At 42.9% G+C, this 18,918-nt stretch overlaps 1 protein-coding gene and 1 long non-coding RNA gene across 2 annotated transcripts in view; one reads left to right on the forward strand and one right to left on the reverse strand.

Moving 5' to 3' along the window:
* LOC306924175 overlaps positions 1–901 on the forward strand; it is a 58,090-nt gene extending 57,189 nt beyond the window's left edge. The window contains exon 3 of the long non-coding RNA XR_013790137.1: positions 765–901. This is a non-coding gene — a long non-coding RNA (uncharacterized lncRNA). The remainder of the gene's footprint in view (positions 1–764) is intronic.
* glra4a (glycine receptor, alpha 4a) overlaps positions 1–18,918 on the reverse strand; it is a gene marked incomplete at its 5' end in the record, with an annotated part of 76,888 nt that overhangs the window by 29,226 nt on the left and 28,744 nt on the right. The window contains 3 exons of the mRNA XM_079502496.1: positions 751–974; positions 2,470–2,537; positions 3,472–3,602. Coding sequence (XP_079358622.1) covers positions 751–974; positions 2,470–2,537; positions 3,472–3,602 — 423 coding nt within the window. The remainder of the gene's footprint in view (positions 1–750; positions 975–2,469; positions 2,538–3,471; positions 3,603–18,918) is intronic.

Below are 18,918 nucleotides of genomic sequence, written 5' to 3' on the forward strand. Positions count from 1 at the left end.
CCGACCCATGGATCATTGGATGACCTGCTCTACCTCCTGAGCCACAGCCACTCCAATGGTTCTACATACATACAGTAGGGACCAAAATAGCTCCTCTAAACTGTGTGATTGTCACCTTTTTGGTTGTTGGCAACTAGCAAGCACGACTTCAGAGTTCAGAGATGCACTGTGTAGATCAGGGCAGATACTGTAAGCACTCCCAGCCCCCCTTGGACATGCCCCCCTGCCACAGAGGAGGCCGGGTTGACATCCAGGGTGTTGCAGTACAGTGGTACCATGACCCGGATCAGGTTCCCATTGGGGGGAACCAGAGGGAGGTGAATGTAGTGGAGTAGTCCTGCTAGCTCATAAGCTTAATATCTCCGCTAGAAAAAGGGGGTGATTCCCCTTTGGATGAGCGGTGCATGTTTGGCTTCCTATGCAGGATTAAATCCTTTGCGTTAAGGTCCTTATCCACCAGGGGGCCAGGGCAATCATTTTTTTTCCTGCAGTTAATTTGTCAGATTTGTTTTGTTAGCCATAATAACTTGTTGAGTACATCTGCACAGAATGTGAAAATTACACAACAATAATGCGATAAAACTATGTTTCATCGCAAACAAAGGCATCAACCTACAGTATATGAGTACAGCATCAGTGAATAGCCTTGATGTGTAAAGACTAAAGACACTAACGGCACTTGGCTCATCCCTTCCCAACAAGAATCCTCTCATCACTAACTTCATTGTTACTGTACCATTCTCTACTTACCGGATGCTGTACAGGACGCTGCCATCTTGGAAGATTCGCAGCAGTTTGTTGTCGGTGGTGACCTCGTGGAAGTTGGCCCCTTTCTCGTTGGCGAAGAACAGGTCAGGCTTCCAGATGGAGTCCAACATGGAGGGGTCCAGGTCTAGAGAGTCGTCCGGGTATTCGCTGTACGCCAGACGGGGATCGTTCCATTTTTGCCGTAGAAACACATTGAGCCTGTAGTCCTGTATAGAAAGAATGCAATCACTGGTGGTGGAATTTCTGTATACTGTATGCTCCTTTAATCTAAGTGGTATTTCTCCTGGGTTAAATAAACAGCAACAACAACTGAGAGGTGGTGGGGCCCTGGTCTCATCATTGTACAAATGTAACGTAACTAACCAGGTTGTGTACATCAACAATGACAATGCACTCCAATGTATGCCATGCCTTTGACTCTATAAAAATGAGTCATATAGGCTACAATACAGTAATGAGTCATTTTATGAGTTGTTACAGTTGAGGTGCGTGACTTGAATCCCATGGGAGGCCAACGAATCTAAGACTTGTCCACCACATTCATCACAATAAAAAGCATGGTTCAACAAAGCTCACAAGTGCATCATTAGTGTCACTAGCTGTGTCCGGGCTGATCTGACCCTTAGGTCTGGCCCTGCGGGCCTCGTCGCCACAACCTTTAACTGCTCTCTGTAACATAGTGCTGACCCAGCAGCAACAACCCCCCCCAAAGCGACACTTCACGGCAGCCATTTTCACCCCACTCCCCCCAAGGCCCCCCCTCCCTGCCTTCTCCCATCCATTTCTTTCATTTTCTCAATTCTTAATTTGAATTGCAGAGTGGACAGTTCATTATAAGCACGTCAGTGACCCGTTGCAGTCTCCAAAGGTAGTTCTAATACACTCCAGGCGACAGACAGAGGAAAGAGGGGAAGGAAACTCGCTCCATTACTGGAGGGAATTAATGAGGAAGTGGGCGGGAGAGAGAGGTGGTGCTGGGAACCTTCATTTATAAGTAATGTGAAGAGAAAAAAATATATATACAGTATAATGTACTAGACAAGAAAGTATCATCTCAATGCAAGATTAAAAGCAAGAACGTGTACCAAAGGACAGGTGTTTAACCCATTAATACTAAAAACATGTCTTCTAAATCCTAACACTTTTCTGAAAGACCTATGTTGATATATCCGTGATTCTCAAACCCCAATGTATTTGGCCACAGACCCCCATTTCAAAATATTTTTTCCAGGAACCCACAGAAGCAAAGATTTCAGTAACTATTTTTTGCTTTTTTTTTTACTAAATTAGAATAACTAGCCCTTACCCGTTGTGAGATATTGCCCCCCCCCCCCTTGTGGCCTCTGGGGGTACTGCGCCCTGGGTGCGTTTTCGCATTTTTAATTAACTAATAAATTCATTATTCATTTATAATTTGTTAAATTGGAAAAAGGGCTTCGTTAAGACCTCCATATTATTATGGTCAATGCCTGTGTGAAAAGTGGGAGTGATTGGTGCAGGTGGTGAGGAGATATGGCGGTGTTGCTGACACACATTCAGACAGACATTGACTGAATTATAGTATGATGATTATAGTATGATGATAATACACGCTATGAGCTTGTATATCTGCTATTTTTGAATAGCCAAATTATAAAATAATCGTTAAATAGTTAAAACATTCCACCATTTCCATGGGACCGTCCAGGCTGTTCTTCTTACCATGGTTGTTTCTGTGATAGATCCAAAGCTGTTGATGAAGATGTTGCAAGTGACATTCACAGGTGGACCTATTGGGATGAAGAAACGGCAAGAATCAGGACATTACCCATCTTGAGACATCACATCAGATACACTTATTGAGGATATGATATTCTTTTGCTTTTTGAATGGCACTGGTTGTTAGCCCAGTACCCAAACGAAAGGCCTGTATCGAATGAACCGAGTTTTGTTTTTGTGGGGGCACTAGGCCCTCCTACGTATGTCCAGCTTTTGGTGCCCACAAACTAAAATACCGGTACACAAACATTAAATTCCCATTGACAATGAATGGAGAATTTTATGTCATAGTGTCTGAGCAAATAGACAGTGCCTATTTTACGTCATAATTTCACACTAGTGTGATTTTGTTTTATAGGGAACTGAAATTTAGTTTCCACACCAACATATTAAGATGGCACACCATACCCATTCACAACAACACCACCTCAAGGAACCCCTGGGGGTCAGCAGACCTCATTCAAGTTAATCCTTGAACTACCGGTGACTGTTTTGACGTAGTGAATTAATTAATCCAGACCTCCCGTTGACGGGATTGACGTAATTGTTTTATTCCCTATAATCGGGGGCTTTGTTTTACATAATAGCAACTTTTTGCATTTTTGGCTACCGGCCAATGTCCTCCACCTAAAACCGGCCGAAATCCTCACGTACACGGTCGTGTACACACGAGAGCTTCATCCCAGAAGTTGTATTTAGCTTTTTTTTGGATCCAAGTACAGTACTTGTACAAAACAGACAGCACTGAGAGACAGGATGAGAGCGGAGCTATTGGAAACACTTTTAGAAATACGATGGGTTGCGTGCATTCATGCACAATAGAATCCTCAGTATGTATGGGTCCATACAGTATTTGGTTACATTTTGTACATTCTAAGTTCAATCAAAACAGATGATTTTTGGGTGTGTGATTTTCTACAGGCCTTCTCTTGATAGATGGCATACCTTTGAAGTTGGGTCTGATTCGGGCATCGTATCCGGATGTTCTTCCCATGAGCTTGTCCAGGAAGTCAGAAGGAGACAGCTGTGGGCCAGCCCTACTGGGGGGCTTTATCTCCTCTTTACAGGAGCTCAGTCTGATGTGAGAGAGAGAGAGAGAGAGAGAGGATTTATTTAGCACTTTTTTTTTAGATACAAAACAATATAAAGAGGGAGAGAGAGGTCTTAAAGGAGATAGGAAGTCAATCAATTGTTTCAGATCCAGGGAGATCCATATCACAATTGTATTAAACAATACAAAAATACAATGCACATATCCCACACTGTTCAGTTTCTGACATACAAACATGTGCGCCAATGGTTCCACAATCTAGATCAGAACTGAACTGCGGGGTCCGTTATGATAGCGATGATTTATTGACTCAGATGCCCTACACGTGAACCTGTACATAACACATAAGGTTACGTAGCACAACAGAGCAGGTAGGTACCCCGACACTGAAAAACATCTGACTTGCACTGGAGCTTCCACTTGGAACACTCAGCAGCAGCCTGCCTCACAGGCATTATAGGCCACAGTGACCCCCTTTCCACCAGTTGAGATGAGATTACATTTTTATTGTCAAAGTACAGTAATAATTGTTGGTTCCCAATGGGAACCGGTTCAGTTCTTTTTGGTTCTTAGTCCATGAGCCAGAGCTCCAAAATTGGTGGGAAAAAACTAGACCTATATTAAATTGTTTATAGGATCAATACTAGTAAATGAATACATGATAACCCTTCCACAGTAGTAGCTTTTTCATATTTTCGATTATTTTGCATATTTTCCTACATAATGCCTCATTTGCATATTTAAAAATGTAAAGGAAATGAGTTTCATGGTGATAACAATCTAATATAGGTATGGTTTTGCACACTCAATTCATAATTAACGTTCCAATTTTGGATCTCTGGCTCATGGACTAAGAACCAAAAAGAACTGAAACGGTTGCCATTGGGAACCAACCGGTGGAAAAGTGGCCTGTGAGTCGTCTGATGCTGCTTTGTCTGTAGCGACATCAAAGGTGCGCAGTATACAGTGGTGTATAGAAGGATTTAATAGCGATATCATGCTAAATTTGCGACACAGCATGTTCGCTTGGGCATACAGCTTCCGCCCGCTGTCTATACTGTAGAGGGAGGCATACTTTATTCCGACGGAGCGTTAGTTCGACATGCGTCCGCATCTCGGACTAGCGCCTGCTCCCGTGCTTGCGGTTATGGTTAGGTTAGGGTTTGAGGTGGTGAAAGGTCATCAGAGATAATATGGCCCAAATAAGTGATCTCATTGCACACTCTAAGGGCAGTGCCAGCCAGATGGAAGTCAGGAAAGATTGAGTGTCTGTCTTGGGTACAGGCTTTAGTTCCGACACTATTATAGAGAGTATGCGCGTGACATCATCATCAAACCCGGAAGTTATGCAGGAATGCCTACCAAGTGGCAAAAAACTACTTTCTGGCCTTGATAGCCCATACATCCAAACAGAAAATCTGATTGCATTAAACAACGGTAAACAATGTTAAACTCACTTTGCATGTTGCTTTGCCACTCGCTTTGCCACTCGCTTTGCCACTCGATGTGCCATTCACTTTAAGCATGCGCATACCCTTTATTGGTCCGACAGTCATTAGACCGACAACCTACCTCAAACCCTAACCTAACCATAACCGCAAGCACGGGAGCAGCGCATGTTCGAGAGGTAGTCCCGACCGTTGTTCCCGCATGTCGGACTAATGCTCGGTCGGAATTACCTTCGGATCCCGTCTGTCTTCCCTACTTCGGACAATCATGATTTCACTCTTTTTAGCGTTGTATTTTATATTAAAATCAAGCCCAAACTCAGCATACTGTAAGCATACGCCCAGATGCTGTTGGAGACCAGCACTATACAGACTAAAAATGACCAAATCACCCGCATCAGGTGATTAATTTGTGAGTCACCAACCCCGGCAACCCTACACTCTGTACCACATGCATTTAAAAACAATGATAAATCATTCATATAAAGATTAAAAAGAAAATTCCTCCCTGACGGACACCATTGCAAGGGAGCAGACATTGACTTCCCCCATTTTACGCTCATCGTCTGGTGAGCATACCAGAACACCAAGATCCTGACTAAGAACCAGGGGACCCCCTCTTTGTGTCAGTTTTAAAAAATAATTCACAGAAGTGAAACTATACTCAGTCAACAGCAAAAGAAAATTAAACACCCTGCGTTTGATGAATGAATGAGCAGCATGAGAAACATTAGGATTGAATGTCTAGTCCTGCCTCAGCTGGCAACCAAAAGCTCATCTATTTCCCATCATGCCTTGAGACATATTGTGCTTGTTAGGGCTCCAGCTTGAGGAGTGGCAGGCAAGGGGAGGCCAAGGTATATATCTGTCCCGGCTTCCTCTGTCTGTCCCGCCCACTGCTGGCTGCTGGCTTAGAGGGAGAAAAGCTTGACAGATTGATGGCTCAATTGAAATGCTATGAATGTCACACCGGGGAGAGGGGCTGGGAGAGGAGGGTGTTGTTGAGACTGGCTCTGGCTCACATTGACAGGCATGACCAGCAGGAGAGAGAGAGTGGTGTACATGTGTGTGCGAGAGAAGCGAGAACACATGGGAGAGAGGGAGAGAGACAGTCCGAAAGAATATGAAAGCGGCAAAGAGAAGGAAAGCGAGTGGAGTCCGCTTGGAGTTGGAGAGTCCATGCAGGCAGCCTGGGTTCTGCCTGGTGATTGATCTCCTCTCCGACTGCATGGCCCCCACAGTGGCAATGGCGGAATTGCGCCGCATGCTTTCCATGCAACTGTTAATGGCTCACGATCCGTCATGATCCAGAACTCTGTGAAGTACAGATGCCGGGTCCAATTCCCTCCCCAAGGCAAAGCTCACTATGCCGAGGCCCATGTGTTCTCCTATAAGCCTTGAGAGACACAGATATCCAACCATCATCGAGGGTCTCTGAGATTTATTTTAGCCTGAGGCCGCTATTCTACAAAATGCCTTCTAAATCAGTAGTTTGCACACTTTCAAAACTTTTAAAAAATAGCAGATGTACTAGTGTACAAGCTCACAGGCTGCCAGGTTGTATACTAGTACATCTGCTATTTTTGAAAAGTGTTATGGGTTAAAGCAGGGGTTCTCAACCCGTGGGTCGCGACCCCTCGGGGGGTCGCCAAATTATTTTAGGGGGTCCCCAAATTATTTTCCAAAAAAAAATGTTATTTTCACGATTTTTCAAAAATAGCAGACCTACAAGCTCGTAGCGCGCCACTCGGTGGCGCGCTATGAGCTTGTAGATCTGCTATTTTTCAATAGCTAAATTATAACAATGCTTAAAACACCAAAAGGGGTTCCCGCCCAAAATGGTTTAAGGTTATTGTAGCAGTCAATTTATATTGGGGGTCGGGAGGGGGCGGGGCGGGGCGAGACATTGCCAAAACATTTCCGGGGGTCCCCGGCCAAAAACGTTGAGAACCCCTGGGTTTAAGTACTGTATGTCCACTAGGAGTGGTTTAGCCTTTCACAGAAGGTTCTTAGATGTTTTGACTTAATCTGCCTTTTATCATTGTGTAGAAAACCACCCGTTTCGACTGGTATCAATGGACAAGACCGCAGTTATCAGTTAGGATCAGCACGGCTTTTTCGGACGAGTATGGGCATGCCTGCCGACTGAGAAAAAAAAAGACGACAGGATTAAGGTTGGCGAACATGCGTCAATATTAGGACCGCGCTGCGACATGCTTGCGGTTAAGTTTAGGGGAGGGTATGAGGAGGCTTGTCGTTTTTAGTAGGCAGTAGACCAAAACGACAGGATTAAGGTTGGCGAACATGCGTTAATATTAGGACCGCGCTGCGACATGCTTGCGGTTAAGTTTAGGGGAGGGTATGAGGAGGCTTGTCATTTTCAGTAGGCTCAGTAGACCTGAATAGACCGATAAGACCGGTTAACGTGTCGTCAACGCCAATCGCGGCCAGTAGGCTCCAGACGAGCCGATCGGCTAGATAAGATCGGTGTAATAAGTAACCTACTGGGAATTATCGGTTGATTTCCGGTCGAATCGGCTAAGAAAACGGTACTTTCCTGTTCCTCCATCCATGTGGATTATAGAACAATGGACCGCATAACATTAATATCTAGTACTGTATGAGGCTAGACCACTGAAGAGTAGGCCTACTTCGCCAAAACGGTCACAGTCGCAACATGCCACAATTTTGTCTTTTCTTTTCTTTCTGCCTATAATGACATGCCCACAATACGTATGCCAGGTTTAAAGTGATTATGCATCCATAATCACCTCAACCCTAGTTATGAGTATAATGTTTTAAATAAACTCATCACAAAAAGTTCGGTTGGTTATTTATCCCCTTTAATAATACCAATTGGTATTGTATTTTATATCGTTTTTTATTGTTGATTAGTCACCTTTACAACGAGGTATAGCTTGTAAGGATCAGTGATAGGCTCTTTGAATATGTTTTTTCTCATAGCCTGTATCTGCCAAAGCTTAATAATTATAATAAAGCTAAACGTGTGGGTAGCGCCGCCTTTTGCCAAAATGGTAAATGGTTGATATTCACCCTTGTTTTGAGTTGCTTAGCGGATTGGATGATTGCACTCTCCACACTAATACAGACAAATCATATGTGTGTGGGTTGTGCAACAGTGTCAGTTGGTGTTGAAAACCAACCAAACGCTATTTTCATGAGTAATAGCCATGTTTAAAGCATGTCAAAGAAGTTAACATTGAGTGTTTTCAATTTCACTGAAAGACTTTACAGGTAGCCTTTACAGGTAGCCTACACTACAGTATAATTAAACTGTATATTCTCACATAACTGCATGAGCACATTGTCTGTTGCACTCTCAGAGGTAATGAAGCTCACTAGAACATCCATTTTTGTCGAGGATTAAAGGACCAGCATGAAGATGAATTAATGTATCATACTGTGGAACCAGTGCTTGTCAAATCATTGAATATGGATGAACTTATCCCTACAGTGACTTTGTCAAATTGAGGTCTCATCACTGTGACATCTTGGTGGATTAGTTTGCCTGTGGTTGGAATACTTTTTCAAGTTCATGTCAAGGTAAGGAAAGACCATTTTGTGTCATTGCATGAACTAGTGGGATAGTTGGCATTACAGTATGTTGTAAAACTGCAATAGGACTGCGCTTATGGTTACGCCTGTTGGATTTGCGATGCTGTTCTACATATTTTTTGATGACTTATACAGTCAGTGTTTGTGGCCTTTGATGTGGATGCCAGTCTGACTTGCCACAATTGTTTTGTAGTGAGTTATAAAGGTTGGGTATTACAAATCGTAGTTCTTTAGAGAGACTGGAGTTCCTTGCTCATGTGGTGTTGGTTCTCTGCGTTTGGGCCATTTGGAATCACAGCAGTACAATTACAAATCACACTAATGCCGTTTTGAGGAAAAGCATTCTAAAACTAAAGGCTGTGAAAGATTTGTGCTCTCTTGCAGGTTGCTCAAGAAACATTGGCAGAAGAAAGTGTTGGCAGAGGTGTACTTTTTAGAGGAGTTAAAGATGACTCACTAATAATACCTAAACAAATATAACAAGAAATCTTAGGATGGAGACTTATTAATGTTGTTATCCAGTGAAGTCCTCTAAACAGCTGTTTAAAGGCCAAATGAATGATTCAAAGATAAACAAATTGCTAGCCCCACCAATGACCCATTAAAACTAAAAATGGCAGTAGAGACATGCTTTTTTATAATCCAGAGCAACTGTGCAGGTTAGCAGTGATGGGGATTGTGTTGTAGTGTAGTTCACTGATCAATTAAGGGGAGTTGGCAAAATGACGAAATTGGGGGAGAAAACAAGATGGCAGCATAAAGACCACTTCACTGAAGCCACTGAGCTGCAGCCATATTGAAATAATACAATACAGTACTTTCAAGACTCATCATCTGACTGAAGACTGTATAAAGTGGAGAGTTCATAGCTAAACGTTATGCCGCATGAGAAGAGTTAACCATTTAAAGGTATATGCAGTGATTTGACTTAATTCAAATAAATCCTAAACCCTAGTTTCAGTTTTGGTGGCGGGTGGCAAAACCTTCATCCAATCAGGATGAGTGGGGCCTTCCTCCAATCATGATCGAGTGGGGGCGGGCCTTGGTGCACATGCTGCTGGCCTGTTGCACTTTCCCCCACTGTAGAGTGTGCATGTGCACATTTTGTTACCGGGGCGGACTGGGTGGTTTTTCAAATCACCCAAATCACTGAATGCTCCTTTAAGCTCTGTATGCAGTACCTCGTCATTAGACAAAAGCAAAAAATGCCGATCTACAAGCTCACAATGTGTCACATCGTGACGTGCTGTGAGCTTGTAGATCGGCTATTTGAGCTATCAAAAGTTACCTAAAATAGGGACACCTGGTTGAAAGTAGTTAAGGTGTAGTTTAAGGTTTTCACACGGGGAGTGATATGCTTGCATACTCGCTTATACTAGATGAATTATACATGTTGCATAGTCGAACATCGGTCTACTCCATCCAGACCTAAGGTCGGCCAATCACCTGCTGACTGAGCTCCCGACCAAGAGAAGGACTGGAGGTGACCGAGTCTTTTGCTGCGGCTCCCCTGAGGCTCAGTAGCCTTCCTTTTAATATCACAGCCTCCCATGCAGTCCTGTTTAAATCATCGTTGAAGACACATTTATTTTCTCTGGCCGTCGAGCACATCTAAACGTAATACTCGATTACCATAGATTCTGCTGTATATTGACCTGTTTTTCAAATTGCTGCATATTTCTTGTGTAATTTGTTGTTTAATTGCTGTGTTTTATAGCACTTTGGTTGGCCTCAGCCATTGGAAATGTGCTCTGTAATATAATTTGAGTTGAGTGAGTTGAGTTGAAAGTGGGGTCTGGTTGGGTCCTTGGGGGGTACGGGGGTGAGGTCTTTCCAGGTGGTCCCCAGCAAAATGAGTTAGCATAGCATCACAATCATTTTAACCACTTTATTAACGTATATGTTGGCTAATGATAAAAAATAGCATATCTACAAGCTCACACCGTAGTTGCTTCTTTTGGGCTTGTTTTCGTAGACCTGGTTGCTCATTTCTCTGGCAAAATAGGTTATTGGAAAGGAAGGAGAAATCACCCGGAGGCCGGAACAATTTAAAGAGGGGTATAATTTTATAATTATATCATATAATTATACCATGTTTTTTTCAAGATATTTTTTGGCTTTTTCTGCCTTTATTGATAGGTTGAAAGTAGACTGACAGGAAATGGGGAGAGAGATGGGGGGGGGGGGGGGGGGAACCCGCGGCACGCCGTCAGGCCGGCTCAGCAACCCAGGTGCCCAGACGGTTGAGCTAACATGTTTTTAAATATATACCGGCATACAGTATATTTACCCCAAATAACTGTTGCCATCTTATGCTTTATTTCAGATTGCTGAGTGAAGAGAGACAGGAAACCAAAGGCAGAGGGAGAAGAGAGATGGGGTTCAGATTCAAACCCGCGGGCCTTATAGCTCTGTGACACCTCTAAAGATGTTCTTTCCAAACTGCTCTGCTTTATTTTAACAGCAACGGTTAGTAGAGAGACAGAAGAGGCAGAGCAGAGAGATGGGTATGACATGCTTGCTGCAAACAAAAGGGTCTCGAGGTCTGTTTCAAATCCGTGCCAGCTGTTTGATGGACTTATACCTGATTCATATACTTTGTTGCGAACATTGCATCGCAGCACGGTGAGCTTGGAATTTGGCTGTGCGACACCCATATGCAGCCAAGTATAAATCAGGCTTTAGCCCTCGTGCAACATGCTCTCCCAGGCCATGAGCTTCCAGGACAGAATACAGTTGGGTGCCACCGATATTGTCCCTTATCATTTGACCCATTTAGGCCTGACCTCAAAAATTTTAAAAAATCCTTCTAAATCCTCCATATTTTCACGATTTTTTTAAAATAGCAGACCTACAAGCTCGTAGCGCGCCACTCGGTGGCGCGCTATGAGCTTGTAGATCTGCTATTTTTCAATAGCTAAATTATAACATAATGTTTAAAACACCAAAAGGGGTTCCCGCCCAAAATGGGTTAACTGTCCTTTTGCGCAGATCACGCAAACCTCAGCAAAAAGAAAAGGACAATATCGATGGCCTCCAACTGTATCTTTCATCAGTTTGTCACTTCCCGTTCGATTATGCATGGCAGGATGTAGCAACCATGCCATGTGAGCACAGAACTGTTTTCAACTTTGCCGTTAGATATCCTGGTGTCCTCCCCAAGGACAAAATCCCAAAGCACTGTAACAACTGAAGGACTGGCAGATGCAATATTTCGTTTATGGGCTGCTGTGTGTGTGTGTGTGTGTGTGTGTGTGTGTGTGTGTGTGTGTGTGTGTGTGTGTGTGTGTGTGTGTGTGTGTGTGTGTGTGTGTGTGTGTGTGTGTGTGTGTGTGTGTGTGTGTGTGTGTGTGTGTGTGTGTGTGTGTGTGTGTGTGTGTGTGTGTGTGTGTGAGAAATTGTCCTCTCGGGGAAGGATCTCTGAAGTTGAACACAGTGTTGGTGACAATGAACATATTTTTCCATCAAGTGACCAACCAGGCAACAAGAATTGTACCATGACACTGACTGCCTTTTTCTCTTAATCAAAGTATCCTCAATGAGTTATATGGAAATACACAGACAGTCATTTTTTTTGTCTTAACTGACCTGTTCTGACCTCATCTTCATGCTACTGTATATGAAGGCCTATGGCTACTTCGGTCCCCTTCTTGATCAATAGCATCATTGGGAAATGGGATTTAGAGCACAATGCAATTTACCCTCGTACATTTGTCTTCCGTGATGTGATCTGTGACCACTGCCACTCCTGGTGATATATACTCTACCTCTGGCTGTGGAAAACATAGGCGGACATGGAGCCTTGTACAGTACAGTGAGAACTTAAAGGACAACTTTAGTTTTTTTCAACCAAGGTTCATGTTTTAGGTTGTTATTAGAGAAAGTAAAAGGTGAGTAATTCTTTTTTCATTTGCTGCTTTCTTTCGTTTTAGGGATTTTAGCTGTTTTTGACAGGGGGGCGGGGGCATTCGAGCATGGGGCTAAATATGTATTTCTTTACAAAATGTTATAGCGATTTCTTTTTTTATTCTTTACTATAGTCCTACTAGACCCCAAGAAATTAAATTTGGCCACAAAAGATCACGGGATCTACTGAATGTGTCAAACTGACATATTGAGCCTATGACACACAGTGTGGCTTCCCCCCAGTAGGCTACCTTCACATTTAGTAGATCCTGTGATCTTCTGTGGCCAGATGTAATTTCCTGGGGTCTAGTAGGACTATAGTAAATAATAAAAAAATAAATCGCTATAACATTTTGTAAAGAAATACATATTTAGCCCCATGCTCGAATGCCCCCGCCCCCCTGTCAAAAACAGCTAAAATCCCTAAAACGAAAGAAAGCAGCAAATGAAAAGAAATTACACTCACCTTTTACTTTCTCTAATAACAACCTAAAACATGAACCTTGGTTGAAAAAAACTAAAGTTGTCCTTTAACAACCAGACCCAGGCAAACGCCCACCAGAGTACGTATAGTATGGTGAGAAAATGTGACTCCTTTTTTTTGCGAAGAAAAATATACAAACTCGTCCCCGGACCCGAGCACTCCAAGGTAACATATCGTCTCTGTCGGGTGGAAACCTCATATGTCCAAAAGTCTTTACTTTTCAGGATTCAGATTCTATAAAAAGCAAGGCTTTTGCACACCTACAGGCAACAGGTGCCTAGGAGAGGGTGAAGTGCCCGACTGATCAAATAGGCTACTATGCGGCCTTCATCAGGCTATCCCGCATAGGCCGAAACGTTGCTGTTTCACTGCATTTGAAGACAGTGTGGGTCAGTGTGGGTGTTTTTTCAGGATTCAGATTCTAAAAAAAGTAGCAGATCCACAAGCTTGAAATGTGGTGCGAAGTGTTTCAATCTTGTGGATCTGCTACTTTTGTGTGACTTTTGTATTGACTTGTCCCTCGGGCAGGGTCGGATCCATTCCAAATTGCCGCGGAACTCGTTCGGATCGTCTGAAATGCATTTACCCGAAAGGACCCGCGAGGATCCAAGCTTTATATTAAACTTTATATCAACTTTAAAGATAGGTTTAAAAAATTAACAAGCGTGTGTTGTAATTATTACATTCTAAAGTACATATTTGTCTGTTGAAAAGAGTCAACAGAGTTTAAGAAGAGGGCTGGGTCTCGTCAAGCTCCTCGACATGCCGTCTCTCTCTCTCTCACCCTAATCCCGACAGAGTGTACACACACACACACACACACACACACACACACACACACACACACACACACACACACACACACACACAAACACAGTCACACCGCGGCGCCCCCTTGAGCGAGCGAGGTGAAACGCAAAGCAAACTACAAATAAAAGCGAGCAATGTGAGACAGTTTTGTTGTGGTTGTCGATGGCTCTGGTAAGAATGTCGGTGCGCTAAAATGCACTAATATTATGCAACCCCTCCGCTCCACTGCCTCGGGCGGGCGCTGAAAATTAGAATGTTTCTCGGCTCTGTACCGGTTCGGTTCAGATTTCGGCTCTGAAATCTGTGCTTCCTCTAATGATCAAGCAGGGTATTAATTTACGAAAAAAGCAACAAATTTAAATATCGAGATAGGAGGTTTATATTATAATATCTGAATGACTGGAGAGACCCGTCACGCTCACCCTCTGTATTGCCAGCAAATGATTTGAGAGGCGGGTGAGAGATTGCATCTGTTCCGTGCTACCTAAGTATATGCTACACCTTGCTGGACCCATTGCAATTTGCATGCAATCAAAACGGATCCACCGATGATGCAAATGCCATGGGTTCTTAATTCACACCGCCCTCTCTCACCTGGACAGTTTGAATAACACATAGTGTGGTATGTGTGCCGTTCATGAACTACTGCTCAGCATTCAAGACAATGATTTGTGGACTACAGCACAGCTTCAACACAATAGCTCAGAGACCTATAAGTGTAGGCCTGCACCCCAGCATGTGCAACTGGATACTGGACTTCCTGGCAAGCAAGTAGTGGGGATGGGCAACATCACACCAGATGTTGCCCATCCCTCATAATATCATGCACCTTATCTATAGACATTATTTCACACTGCCATGATTATATCGGGTGTGTTTTTTCCCGTTTCGTCCTCCATCTTGTCCACATTTCTTGCAACTGCGATGATGTAGTATGTGCGACCATGAATTTCACTCACTTCTTCACATCTGTAAACCTGTGATAAACCTGTGGCAATAAAGTTTAGTTGAACCCAAAGCAGAAAGGCCAGAACAGAACTGTTTCAGTAAATCTTTGGTGTTGTTGGTATAACCACAAACGGCTTTGGATAAATTGGATTATATGGATGACATCTTAATAGAATTCTACCCACTTTTGTTGGACTTTGCTGTTGCTTATTGGCGTACTTTACATTTAACCCTTCTGTGGGTGAACTATTCCCTTCAGTGTTTAGCTATGTTTTTTTTTCCACTTTTTTTTTTTGTAAATAATAATTAGCGTAGCCACAAACCAACGCTAATGGCAGAACTTGCTTCATGGGGAATGTACATTTAGCTGTCACACTGCGAGCCCTGGGGTTTCATGATTTAGACTAATCCATGCTAACACACAAAGTCAATTGCCGCTTCCAACTCTGCACAGCTGCTCATGCGTTCTAATTTGTAATGCAATCTTTAATCTTGTGGGAGTGAGGCTTGACATCTCTAGAGAGGACCCGGCAGAAATGATGTTACCAAGCTCATGCCACTCTGCTGACGGGAGCACAATGGACTGCCACTCTGATGGCAGATTTACGTTCACGATGGCCCCATTTCCTACCAGCTCCCCTAGTCCTATTGTACCACCGGCAGCTTCAATTTCATGTGAAACTTTTAGATCTTAATTCAGCTCTCTAAAAGTAGCCTTGCCGAGCCATGAGGCCCATAGGGCAGGAGCCTATCTCCTGTTTCTGTAGCGTGAGGCAGCTTGATGTACAAGTACACCCCCTGGACATGACGCTAGTATGTCGCAGGGACTTACCCCCACTTCAACCATTGATGCTGAGGGCCCTATTAAGCAAGACGAAAAACCCATGCGGTAATACAGATTTCGCCCTCGCTCTGCGCCTTTTCGTATTATGGAAGCCGTGGTGAGCGCTCACTCATATGGAATACCACGTTCCTGCATAATTTAGCATTGGGGGAGTGTCCATATGTTAATTATTTTCGCTTTGCGCTAATTGCTATTAAGCCCCTTGACCTAAAAAGACTCAGCGCATACCGATTCCGCCTGGGTCTGACCACGTCTTAAAAGCAAAAAGCACTGTTTGATTTTACACTTGAGCGGCTCTGGAGTGCTGCTGGAGTGTTGCCATGTTTGTTTATTATAAGCGGCTTCTTTTTCTGCAAAGTTGCTTGTAAATATTGGTAGTTGTGGTTGCTTTTCTTGTTTCTAAAGTGCTTATTTGGGCTTTTCTCCTAATGTTGTTTAAACCAGTGATCCTCACACAGCGACATTCCCATGTCAAGGACCCCCAGATGAATGCATTTGCCCAACTAAGCCAGTGACCCCCATGACAGATTTGTGTTTTTAAATGTTTCAATAACATTTTTCAAAAATATTCTTATTGTCACTTTTTTCAAAGATTACTTTTGAAAATAGCAGATCTACCAGCTCACAATGCATCACATTCATTCATTAAAACAATGAACTCTGACTGCAGGGGGATATATATTTATAATGATCATTATAACAATGTGCAAGAAAATATGTAAAAAGAAGGAAGAACTTTATATTTGTGGACAATCAAAATATGATGGAAATTTTAATGTGGTGTCATTAAAAGGAATCTTGATATGGCAGACTCACTATCTAGAAAATAAAAACATGGCACTTCATTTAAAATAGGTTGTAGACCCCTGTTATATGCGATTCTTTTGGGAGTATGTTTATAGACCTATTTACTTGTTTCTATGAGACATGGCAACAGCGAGCTTTCTGGCTTTCTCGTTGAGATTACAAAGGGTCATATATCGCTCATTTCTCAACCTTTTAAAAAAATTAAAACATCTCCATAATCACTGGGAAGTTTGCTTTCATACGCTGTATCACACCCGACTCAATTCTTCTTCAATAAAATGCTACGAGCGAAGACCATAACATTGGGGCCGCAGCAATACGCATGGCGCACGTATGGCATTTCAACTCATTCCTTCGTCGTGACTCGAATGAAATAAAATAAAATAAACGTTATTTTACTGCTGTTTTTCAATAGAAACAAATAAAGAGCGTGTGTGCAACAGTCAGTGCATATACGTGCATGCACTATAGGCTATATTTCCTCCTTGTCGGGATTGTGAGCTGAGCTCTTCACAGCCCGTTTGTCTTTCATATTATTCTTATAATATTTGATATTATAAACACTCATGGTTCTCTCATTTCTCAACCGTTTTTTAAAATGTAAAAATCCCCATATTCCTTAGGAATCTTGCTTTCATTCACTGTATGGTACATGGTTCTATTTTTATCGAATTAAACAATATCAAACGAACTTGTATGTTCGGGGGTTAGACGATTCTGGGAACATTACGCATGGATTGCCAATTTGCCAGCCAATGCTGCGTATCTACTCGCAGTTCCATTCCGATCTGAAAGGTATAGGTAGGTGCCATTTCAAAGGCTTAGTTATTCATTTATGAATCAAATGAACTAGAATAAAGATTTTTACAGCTGTTTTTCATGCTTAGAACAGAAACAAATTAAGTGATGATGTGCGTATATCTCCCTCCCTTAGCATATGGCTGCGCCGCTGTAATGACTTTCCAATGAAAACTGCAAGTTACTTAACAAAATAGAGACATAGGCCTACAAGCTATGCACATCATGGCTGTGACAGCTTGTGGATCTGTTCTTTTGAGGCATAAAGGTGACAGCATGCAGTGCAATATGAATAATTAACCCAAATGTGACAAAGTCATGTCATGTCTATGGTGCCAGTCTGCAGAAATGTAATACCACTTGCCGAAAAGGGCGCATTCCATGAGGACATCAGCTGGTGTCGTAAAGAGAATAGTACGGACATGTTCATTGGGTAAGCCTCAAAACTCCCTGAAACACTCCCATGACTAATTCAAGGCCGTTTTGCTCACACCACGGGGTGTCGAAAGCGCTTCTCACCTGGCCCATAATTGTAATATGACATTGCACACGCCCCCACGTCTTAAAAACTGTAAAATTATATGTAATTAGATTCCACTTGCTTAATAGGGCCCTGAGTGTCAAGCAGGGAGGCACTGGGTCCCATTTTTAGAGTATTTGGTATGACCCGGCCGGGGATCGAACCCCGACCTCCCAGTCTCAGGGCGGACACTCTAACCACAAGGCCACTGAGCTGGTTTTTCAGCTCTCTACTGTGCTGAAATTCTGGTGACTGACTGATTAACCAAATAAACTGAGGCCGATTCTACAGATGCCTTCTAATGTTAGTAGTTAGGACAGTCATTTTTTTCCAAAAAACATTTAAAAAAAGCAGATGTACAAGCTTGCAGTGAGGCACAAAGTGTCACGCTGTGAGCGTGTATATCTGTTGAATAGCCAATGCAAAAATCTAAAATGACACAGCCTTTCCCAGTTTTAACGGGTTAACTCTAACTTTCCTATTTTGTGCATAATAGGCATGTCATAATAACATGTCATAATAGGCGGCAGTGGCTCAGGGGTAGAGTGACCGGATGGCAACCGCAAGGTTCCCAGTTCGAACCCGGGCTCCCCCAGAGTTAGTGTCGAGGTGTCCCTGAGCAAGACTCTGAACCCCTAATTGCTCCCGACGTGCTGGTTGGTTTCCTCCACCGTCGGTGTGTGAATGGGTGAATGTAATGCACAGTCTCTGCAAAGCGCCTTGGATGAAGGCGCAATATAAATGCACCATTTATTTACCATTTAGGTGATGACATGACATATTATGAAGAAAAAAATAAGTGGACGGTTGGTGAGAATAGCAGATCTACAAGCTCACAATGTCTGCGGTGGTGAAGCGATTTGGAGTATAGAGGGAACAAAGCGGATCCAGTATAGACATCAGTGGCACTACTATCAATAAAGTGTACAGGGTTTAAGTGGTTAATGTGGATCGATTTTCTCTACTCTCTCTCTCGGTTATTTTCTTATACGGTGGATTACTGAATGCTGATCAATTCAATGTGGCGGAAACAATCATACCATTTTTGGTTTCTCCATCTGGCAATGGCTCTGTGTGTTGTAGATGTAGAGTAATGGTTCTCAAAGTAGGGTCTCTAGGGGTGAGGAAAAAGTTACTTTGTTTTTGCATGGACAAACATACAAACTCCTCCCTGAGCACTCCAAGGTAACATATCATATA

The sequence above is a fragment of the Electrona antarctica genome, assembly GCF_951216825.1.
Source record: "Electrona antarctica genome assembly, chromosome: 1".
NCBI lineage: Eukaryota > Metazoa > Chordata > Actinopteri > Myctophiformes > Myctophidae > Electrona > Electrona antarctica.